At 41.5% G+C, this 10,753-nt stretch overlaps 1 protein-coding gene across 1 annotated transcript in view; it reads right to left on the reverse strand.

Annotated features, from left to right (window-relative positions):
- Elavl4 (ELAV like RNA binding protein 4) overlaps positions 1-10,507 on the reverse strand; it is a 142,999-nt gene extending 132,492 nt beyond the window's left edge. Inside the window, exon 1 of the mRNA XM_051171340.1 lies at positions 10,377-10,507. Coding sequence (XP_051027297.1) covers positions 10,377-10,394 — 18 coding nt within the window. The 5' untranslated portion in view covers positions 10,395-10,507. The remainder of the gene's footprint in view (positions 1-10,376) is intronic.
- Positions 10,508-10,753: the final 246 nt, after the last annotated feature.

Here is a 10,753-nt window from a genome sequence, read left to right on the forward strand (position 1 = left end):
TGTTAACGTGACACAAACTTAGACATACCCTGGAAGAGGGCATCTTAACTGAGAACATGCTTCTGAAAGATTAGCCTATAAACAAGTCTGTGGTGGGTATTTTCTTAACTAAAGGGGGCGCCCAGACACAGTAGAGGCGGTGCTACTCTGGGCAGGTGGTCCTGGGCCGCAAAGCCTGGAGTCGAGCCGAGCAAGTTAAGGGGAGCAGGACGGTAAGCAGCAGCGCTGCTCTTTCACTGTAACTTCAGCTCCTGCCTTCGGGTTCTTCCCTGGAATTCCAGCCTTGGCTTCCCTTGATGGGTTGCGACTAAGGCAAATAAACCCTTTCCTTCCCAAGTCGGTTTTGGTCATGGTATTTTATCACAGGCAACAGAAACCCTAGGACGGGCATCGTTGTGGTTGTCATTCATGCTCCTCTCAAAAGTGATGGTCTGATGAGACAGAGAAACTCTGCCGAGGACACAAACTTGGAGTATGACTTTTGTTAGTATAGCCACGAACAAGGGACTTTCCGAATGCTAATTACAATGACTCCCCTGCACCCCAAAAGACCCTCAAGACATCTGCTTTCCAAGTGATCTTCTGTTAAAGGCCAAGTCTGGCAGAGATCTTAGGCCAGAAAGCTGAAGATGAGGCTACAACGTTATAAAGTGTTTTGGGTGACTGGTCAGGCGGTAAACTGTCTTAAGTCAATTTGTACATTTTGGAAGCTGCTAACCCACACTGCTGGTTCACTCAGGAATTTAAGTTTTATTCCTTCTCAAGTCTCTGAGGGGCAGTGAAGACAAGATAGTATAGTTTTACAACCAAGGTTAGTTGGTTAGGGGACAAGATCGTTTTAGATCAAGATAAAGAAGTTAAGCTATTAGAGCTGAGATAGGATAGATATTGAATCTCATTTGGAAATTTAGACCCAACAAGACAGGAAAAACACTTACTTCAAATGAGACGAATGCAGATGGCCAAGTCACTATGAATGTAACATGTACAGAACTCATTATTCTCATGATTGTCACATGCTTCTCCCTGCTGTATGTAGTTTGTTTTATACATGTGTAATAAAAAAAAAAGCCGATGCTGTGAGACCTGAAAGAATTTTATGACCAGACATGTGGCAGGGGGAGGTCAACATTCGGAAGAAATATAATCCCTCCTATACCAGCAGCAGAGCAAAGAAATGCAAACTACAAGGCAGACAAGAGACCAGAGTTGTACAGTCCTACTCTGTTCTTCAGCAACGAACACATCTTCATAATGGAGACTCCTTATGCAGAGGACTTGCTAGTTAATGACTACTCAAAATCATTATGTTAAAAAATGTCTTCTCCACCCAACCTTCCCTGATTTTAATTAAAATCAGTAAAAACAGCTTTAATACTTCTTGTTTAGGCTTTGATCAACTTACACTAATGATACCTTTGCTCAATAAATAATTTTATTAATTATCCACTACCTACAGAACAGAACTACATCCACTAGTACAGGATGAGGGGCCTGGGACTCTAGGGAATGCACTGACAAATAAGGGCTATGTTGCCCCTCAAGGAGTCAAGTGCCTTTCTTCATCTCTGTCAACTCTGTGTATTGGGCCCCAAGGGGTTCATGGGATATTCCCAACAGAACCACTGTAGATAAGTGGTTCTTTTAATAGATGGTAGGGCCAAGAGGAAGGATAAAAATATTATGGGTAGAAAAGTGGCAAATTTAAAAAGACAAAAGCAGATATAAAGCATGACTTGTAAACTGCGAATAATTTACCACTGGAAGTATTGGATTTGAATGGAAGAAACTGGCTTGCCATAAGGTTAATGTAAGGGTGAAGATCGATGAAGAAAGGCCAATCGTAAACTCAGGCGTTAAATTGTGGACAGTGTGGTCCAGGGAAATAAACAGGTCAGATCTGTGTTTTAGAGATATTTACTATTAGTGATCAAACAGAAGGAAAGGGACTTGAAAGTAGTACAGAGTGGAGGGGATTCTGTGGCAGACTAGCAGTGAGGTTCTAAAAAGGGAACTCACAGATTACTATTTAGTGTATCTACAACTTATTTCTGTGAATGATAAAAAGCATCAGTCCTAATTTTGCTTCCCTCCTTCTCCTCTGGAGAGATGACATGCTTCATTTCGGGTGGTGTGATAAATGGCATCTATAAAGAGTCCTACTCCCTACAAAAGAGTACCTAGAACATACAAATAAATAGTACCTCATGTAACTTGCTTTTATATAGGATATAAAATAACGTAAATTTGAGACCAGGATAGTGAGGTTTTTGTTTTGTTTTTGTTTTTCAAAAGTATCTACCAGTTGAGACAGGTTTCTTTGTGGAATATTTGAAGTTGATTATAACCATGAGTTACAAAAAACAGAATTGAAGCCCTTACTTACGCTGTCATTTACCACATGCCAATTCTTGGGCAAATCACCCACTTCCTCTAGGTCATTGTTTTTAAGAAACTATGTGTTAGGATTTCAATAATAAACAGAAGGCACATTCCCCAAAGTGACTTTGAACAAGATTCAGTAAAGAAAACTCATGAAGGGATGACGAAGGACATTGGGGCTGGCAACAGGGGAGACTTAATACTAAGGGCCTTAGACCTTGAGAAAAAGCTATAGCTGTAGAGTGGACAGGGGTATAGCTCCATGCAGCTATTACCCCAACCAGAAGCCAGTCAGGGAGCTCACCCTACCTCTTCCTACAAACATTGTTCTTATATGTCATTTATCCCAACAATGGATAGACTGGATCTTTCTATAAGCAAGAGAACTCAAGAGCTCAATGGAAGTCCATGAAGGGCTATGATTTAAAAAACAACAACAACAACAACAACAAAAAACCAAAACAACAACAACAACAACAACAAAAAACAGACAAAGAAAGAAACAAACAGAAAAATGAGACAAGGTCTTGTGGCAAATAGAATGTACTATGACCCAAAGTTAATGGCTGGCCACCTTTCTCTCATATAGATTTGTTATGAGGCTCAAATGAAATACTATGTAAAAATACACTGCATTTTAAAAACAGAATGTGCAAATTTAACCACTGTGAGATCTATAAGAAGCAATAACAAGTAATGATACAAGACTCTTAAGGTTGACAGATGTCAGTCTTTCAGAATAAGTGTTTTTGTTTTTTCATTTCTGGCCAAAAATTAAAATCTAAGGACAATGATGAAACAGAAAGGGAAAATCTCCAGTACCAAATGGTTTGAGTCTAACTGAAAAAGTAGTTCTCCTAACGTGTAATGTGGTAGAAGTAACAGAGGTCAGACAGGAATCAGATGTCTACTTTTTCTGTGGTCCAGAACCAGCTTTTCCCATGAAACACTATTTTACTTGAAAAGAAAATAAACAAACAGAAAAAACCCAACCCCCTCTCAGCCCCCAAAACAACAAACTTCAAAACACAACCTTTTAACAATCATTGGCAGAGAAACATTATGTCCTTGGCATATAATCTCAGTATCTATTTAGTTATTGCTAGACATATTTTTTTTGGGAAATCTTTACTCAGCACACAAGCCCTACAGTCGAATTCAGAATCACGTCTTACCCTTCTTGTCCACTCCTCTTTAGCCACACTGATTCCCTTCCTGTTCCTGGAACCGCTGCTGCCTGAAAGCTGTAGCTTCGGATATTCCCTCTGCTTATTCTTCAGAGAACCAGCCACAAGGCTGACTCTCTCACTCTCATTAAATTCTGTTTGTCATTGTCTCAGTGAGGTCTACTCTGCCGGCTGGCCGTGGTGGCACATGCCTTTAATCCCAGCCCTCGGGAGGCAGAGGCAGGCGGATCACTGTGAGTTCGAGGCCAACCTGGTCTACAAAGCGAGTTCAGGACAGCCAAGCATATACAGAGAAACCCTGTCTCAAAAAACAAAACAAAACAAAAAACAAAACAAAACAACAACAACAACAACACAAAAACCCAATCAATGAGGTCTACTCTGTTCAGGATTGTAATTTCCCATTTGTGCCCTGAACTCTTTTGTCTTACTCTACTTTTTTCCTCTGCAGAGTTCGTAATTCTCTAACATGCTATGCACTGTACTTCCTGATTATAGTTATATTTAAGGTCTCTGTCCCTTTGCTCCCTAACACACAGGGATAGTTGAATTTTGGGTAAGCTCCCACAGCCAGGCCTGACCTACATTAGGCATTCAATAAATACTCATTGGTTCAATCAATCCATCACGTCGTCAGTTATATGAAATGGTTTCAGAAGGCTCAAGGACTTTAGCAAGTTTTTGTCAACGTAAGTTTCAAAAACCACAAAAGGAAAGTTATTTTGATGTTATATTTTAAATCTCACGGCCTCACCCAAACTTTAATTTGTTCCTACATTTTTATTTATAGGTGAAACCTCATATGAATATTAATCCTTATTGCAGTTACAGGTAAAAGCACTATTGTTCAGAGTCATTTTGAGCTGCATTTTCCTGGTTACCAAAGATGGGGTTAAAGACCAGATAGTTTAGTTTTACAATTAAGCTTAGTTGTTTTAAGTTGATAGAGATGAGATATGATAGATATTGATTTACATTTAGAATTTTAAATGCATCAAGATAGGAAAGATGTTTTCTTCAAGGCTGCCAAATATAAATAGCCAAAACACTATGAATGTAACATTTATATAATTCCTGATTGTTTCATGGTTCTTCTTGCTGTAGGTAGTTTAGTGTATATATGTGTAGTAATATAAATGTATATGTAAAAAAGCATTACTGGTCTATTAAAAGAAATATGAGATTAAGCATAAATCAATACTTTAGACCTTAAGAGTATGTAACTGGGAGTGGAGAAATGGTTCAGCATTTGCTGCTTTCCCAGAGGACCAGGGTTGACATCTCTGTACTCACCTGGTAGCCTACAACTCTGTAACTCCAGTTTCAGAGGAGCTGACACCCTCTCCTTGTCTCCGAAGGCACAGGACATACACATGCAGGCAAAACACCAATATAAACTAATAAACTTTAAAAATTAACAAAGAGTTTGCAATGACCATACTTTGGATATCTGCAAGCTCTATTATACTAGCAAAATGTAAGAATTCCTCAAGGAACTGGGTACTTGGTGGCAGCTACACTGTCAACACTAGCTACAATGTCAACACTAGCCACGTTGACAGTTGCTCAGATGCTGTGCCAATGAACCCAAGCTGGTCATAACACACATGAATGTATTTGGGGGGCCATTTTTACCGAAGCAACAGAAGTTTAGAGTTCTACATTTTTTTCTTAAACAAAATATTGTATTCTGATGCATAAACATGCTGAGAAAAAAATGGATTTCAAACTGTAGGCAGTTTAGGTGCCTCTGTGGAATCCACTGTGCTGTTGCTTTGGGTGAACAAAGGTTGCTTGTGTACCTAAATTGTGTTCATAAACTCATGCTTGGACTGTAGAAAAAAAAAAAACACTGAAGGATTACCATAATTATTTTGTTGTAGTGATAAGTGGGAAGTCAAATTATGAGCTCAAATTGCAACTCGATATGAAACTATCAAAAAGCAAGTGGCTTCTTCCTAGAAAGTCAAATCTTTAACCTGAAACTATATGGCCAGAAAGATTATAAAGTCACTACATGATCATCAATGAAGGGCCTGAGTATTAATGGCCTTTGTCACAGATTGAACTTAGTTTGGACAATGGCCCTAACTCTGCTTCCATTGTAATTAGTGTCATATATAAAAGGTATGTGTGGTGTGAGTGTATGTTCCTGTGTGTGTGTGTGTGTGTGTGTGTGTGTGTGTGTGTGTGTGCCTACACACATTTTGGCACATGATAAATGTTTTGGGGTTTCTCACTGTAGCAAAACCTACAAGATTTAAATTAAAATTGAATTGTTTCAAAGCTAGAATCAATATGTGATCTATTTTATGTATTACATGGTGAACTGTTTCAAAAGAGCCAATTCAGCTATTTTTTTTTTTTTTTTTTGGTAAATACTTCTATCATGTGTCCCTCAGAAATTCATGTGTAAAATAATTATAGCCTCTAATCACTTAGAATGTAACTGGATTTTGAAATAATGGCCTTTAAAGAGATCAAAAGATGAAGGAAGTCATATATGTGAGTTATTTCTTTAAGACTGTGGAGATTAGATACAGGAAGAAGAGAGACTTAAGGAAAGAAGGTCCCTAAAAACTCTGCTAACACCACAACTTTGAACATCTGGCAATCACAACCACATGGAGATGAATTGCTGTTTTAAGCTACCATTGTATGGTACTTGTTATGGCCCCTGAAGACCTTAGTCCATTCATAAAATGACGAACACAAGTTTAAAACTCCAGTTCCTAATCCTAAATCATGCATATCAACAATAGTGGCTCCAGATACTGAGGCTTGCTTTATTATTTTATTTTTTGTGGCCTGTTTTTTAATAAACTGACGTTCATGTTTCAATCCTATATGATGTACTTTTTCTTAAATACACTACTATTCAAGTATTTTTCCATTAAATAGTTTCTATCATGATTGAGCCAATTTTAAAAAATAGAGGCGATATTTCCAACAAAATTGGCAGTAACTCATTGCCTTTATTTATGGCTTCTATCTACCATGTAAAGTGATTTCTCAACTCTTATGCTTCCTATTGGCTCACACCTCACTTGCATTGTGAAGTTCTTAACCACTGAGCCATCTCTCCATGCCCCCACCCCCATCATACGATTCTTGTCATTTACCTTGTGTTGTATTCTTTCCAGCAAAACTTCGAATCTGCTTTAGGCTGAGAAAATAGGGAACTAAATATATTGTAGTTTTTGCCTGTATTCCCAAGGGTTAATATTCAAAGGTTATGACAAGCTTATGATAAGTGAGACTTACTTTAAATATTTTATTGATAAATTTTGGCTTGTGTCTACCTCAAAAGCTTTTCAGAACATCAGTTTTGAGAGCTGACACTCTAAAATCAACATGCTGTTAAGAAACCAAAGTTTCTATTATATCCATGTACATTGATTTCTGACTTCCAAAGAAGAATAAATACAAATACATACACTTTAGTAGCTGGCATGCATCAACAGTTACTATGATCTGGGCTGAAAGCACTTTGACATATCTTATTTAACTGTAAATAAAGTGTCTTAGGGTATATTACTGTGGCGAAACCACCATGACCAAAGAGCAAGCTAGGGTGGAAAGGGTTTTTTGGCTTACACTTCTAGATCATAGTCCATCATTTGGAGGAAGTCAGGACAGGAACTCAAGCAGGGCAGGAATCTGGAAACAGGAGCTGAGGCAGAGGCCATGGAGCAGTGCTGCTTACTGGCTTGCTTCCCATGGCCTGCTCAGACTGCTTTTTTATAGAACCCAGGACCCCCAGCCCCGGGATGGCACCACTGAACATGGGCTGGGCTCTCTCCCCCATTGATCGCTACCTAAGAAAGCACCTTACAGCTGGATCTCATGGATGCATTTTTCTCAACTGAGGCTCCTCTCTGATGGTTCTAAGTTGTATCAAGTTGACACATAAAACCAGCCAGTACACAAAGCAAAGAATTCCCTGAAAACAGGGAATGGGGAGCAAAGCCACTGAGTTTTGGAATTGCACTTACTGGACACATACAAGATCTGGCAGGTTCATAAAAAGTTTACCATGGCTTTAAGAAGGCTCCTCATAAAATATTGTTATGTAAGCTCCAAATTGAATATAATCACAAGGCAAGCAAACATTTTCTCTGCAAAACATTGTTCTTGATGTTGGCCTGAAAATATAAAGTGCCTTCTCTCTACAACTCAGACAAAATCAGAAGGAAAGGGCGGAATGCGGAGGGGCCTCTGGAAGTGAGTCACTAAACCATACAGAAGTAAGTCTCCCAAAGACGTTACCCAGCTTATCTGCAGGCTAAATGCTTAAAGTTGAGTTTCTGAGATAAGATCAAATATACAGGTCTTAATGCCAAATCTGATTAAGATTTGACAAAATATACCACCGTACCCACCCTTCTAATCAAGATAGTTTTTCAATCACCTCAGTGAGTTCCTTTGTACCCCTTTCCGGTTTAATTCTTCTCACCTAGACATGTGCACATGTGTGTGTATATGAATATATAACACACATTTGAGATAGGGTCTGGCTTTGCAGCCAAGGCTGGTCTTGAACTCACAATCTCTTTTAGCCTCTGCGGTCGATAGCTATTTTTAAGTAAATAATACCAATGATGAAAAATAACTACAGTAGGGACAGTTAGTTTCCACATAGCAGCTGCACATGTATGGTATTCCATTTAATTCTCATATCAACTTCGTAAGACTTGTATTATACCCAACCTTATACCTCAGTCTATGAATATCTATGAGGGGGGAAAAAAAAGGGCCAGAAATTAATTATGCAAAGTCATATAACCACTGAGTGATGGAAGATATCAGGCCTGAACCAAGAATATCTAAGTCAGAATCCCTTATTCAAATGTATGGCCTACATACAAACATTAGTGAGCAGTCGTGGTGCTTGTAATCTGGAGATTACAAACCAGATTACACCAGAGTGCGGGCCAGACTGGGTGAGGACACCTGTCTCAAAAACCAACCAACCAACCAACCCATCAGGGGGCTGGAGTGGAATGTAGCTGGGTGTTTAGGGGTGTGCTTGTCTAACTATGAGTAAAGTGGTAGCTTCAAATCCCAACACACACACACACACACACACACACGCACGCACGCACGCACGCACACGCACACGCGCACACACACACACACACCAAACGCACACTAAGTAAAGGAATTAGAGGCCAACTGATCTGACTCATAACCCCACCAGAGTACCTTATCTTAACAAGCAAGCAGAGGTTCCCTGGCTAATACAAAGGCTAACTAAAGAGGATTACTTAAGAGTTCTTTAAGTGAAAGGCTGCATGGTACCTTTCTTGAGTAGACAGAAAATGGGGGGGGGGGGGTGTCCTTTAGAGAGGTAGGTGGGTCACAACCTTATCAGTCCCAGGGGATTTTGTTAAGTGCTTTGAAAACTGAGTAGGAGTTCAACCACAGTGCCACAGGCCACCCTGCCAGAGAACCACCAGCTAAGGTGCTGTGAGCTTTCTACTGTCATTTTGTTAAGGAAGCAGGGAGCGAAACATCTGGATTGAACCTTTTGATTCCTCGTTACATTAATTTTATTCAGTGTTTTAAATTCAACCCACTCACATTTACAAAACACATCACACAGACTACTTCCTCATGAATGGAGCTCCATTCACATCTCACCTAAAACATCAAACTTATTCTGAAATGACTGAGGTTAAAGCTTGTTCAGTGTCAATTTGCAAGTATTATTTAAAAAAAAAAACAGGCACACGAATGCAGGAGGGTAATGCGAGGGCACTGCTTTACAAAAAAAAAAAAAAAAAAAAAAAAAAAAAAAAAAAAAAAAACAAAACCAAAAACCAAAAACCAAAACAAAACAAAAAAAACAACAAGGCAGCTAGGGTAAGGAACTCGGATGGGCTTTCAGGAACCCTTCATGCTCACGACAAACCACTGTGGGGGCGGGCACTTAATCCCTCAGAGAGAAGATTTTATAAGAATTATAGCCCATGAGCAGTATCCGCTAACAGCTTGGGAATCAATATGACTCATCCCTCCCTTCCCCCGCCGGCGGCAGCCACCCCCCCCCCCCCCCCCGCCAATCTGAAGCTGTTTTCTAGAAGTCCCCCTCCCCTCCCCCTTGGCCTTTCCAAGTCCCTTAACATATGTTGGGGGAGGGGGAAGCGTAGCTTTAGCAGGTTCACGACTTCAGAGCTTGCGTTCACTAAATCTTAATTGTCTGACAACCTCCATCCCAAAAAAGAGACAATTGCAACACACGGATACCCAAACCAACACCTGAGCCTCTTTTCTCCTTAAATGGAGCACTGTTTAAGGGCAACAGAAGTGCCAACTTCGTCTTTTCTAGAAACACAAGTCCCGGGCTGCAGCGGCTATTAATCGGAAAGGGCACTAAGAGGGTACACGCCTCCCTGTGACAATTAGCGAGTCACAAAGGCTAAGGGCCACCAGGGAACCGGCGCCCATGCGCCCTGCACCTTGGGGCCGGACTTTTTGGCGCCACTAGCACAGCAAAGCTACCCCGGGGCGGGGAGCGATGGGAGTCGCTGTCCCGTTGTCTATCTGGGGACCAGGTGAGGAGATGCACCCACTCAAATTTCAGTGGTTCTGTTAGGTCAAAGTCGCGGGGTCAGTGGGGCGTGGCCCGGAGCCCCCTGGAGAGGAGTTGGAGGCTAGTCCCCGACACCCCCCCCGCCCCCAATGCTGGTCAGGAATGCTCGGTCCACAGGCCGGCGGCGACCACGTGGCCGGCGGGCGCCAGTGCTGGTGACGGCGGGTGGGCGGGGCGCTAGGGGCGCGCTGCGGGCGCTCGGGCTCTGCTACCTGGTTCTGGAGCCGCATCTTCGTAGAGGCGGTGTCCGGGGGGCGACGGTGGAGGCCCCGGTCGGGCGAAGCGGGCGCGTGGACGTGGCGGAGTCGCTTTGCGCCAGGTCCCGCGCAGCTCACTCGTCGCCCGCTACTCCATCCCCGCCGCCGCCTCTAGGGGGCGCTGGACGTGGAGGCGGAGGACCCACCCGAGACTCAGGTTCCCTTCAAGGGGTTGGGCTTGGGTGATATGTGTTCAGAAAGCAAAAGGAACAAGTTTTCAGTACAGCTTAATGCTGTACTTGAACTTTAAATGCGGTAGCATCTTCAAAGTTCAAAGCACATCAAGATCATTTAGACAAACTTTGTCCACTGTGGCAGGCCCTCTTTCTGAC

This window comes from Acomys russatus, chromosome 29, assembly GCF_903995435.1.
Source record: "Acomys russatus chromosome 29, mAcoRus1.1, whole genome shotgun sequence".
Taxonomy (NCBI): domain Eukaryota; kingdom Metazoa; phylum Chordata; class Mammalia; order Rodentia; family Muridae; genus Acomys; species Acomys russatus.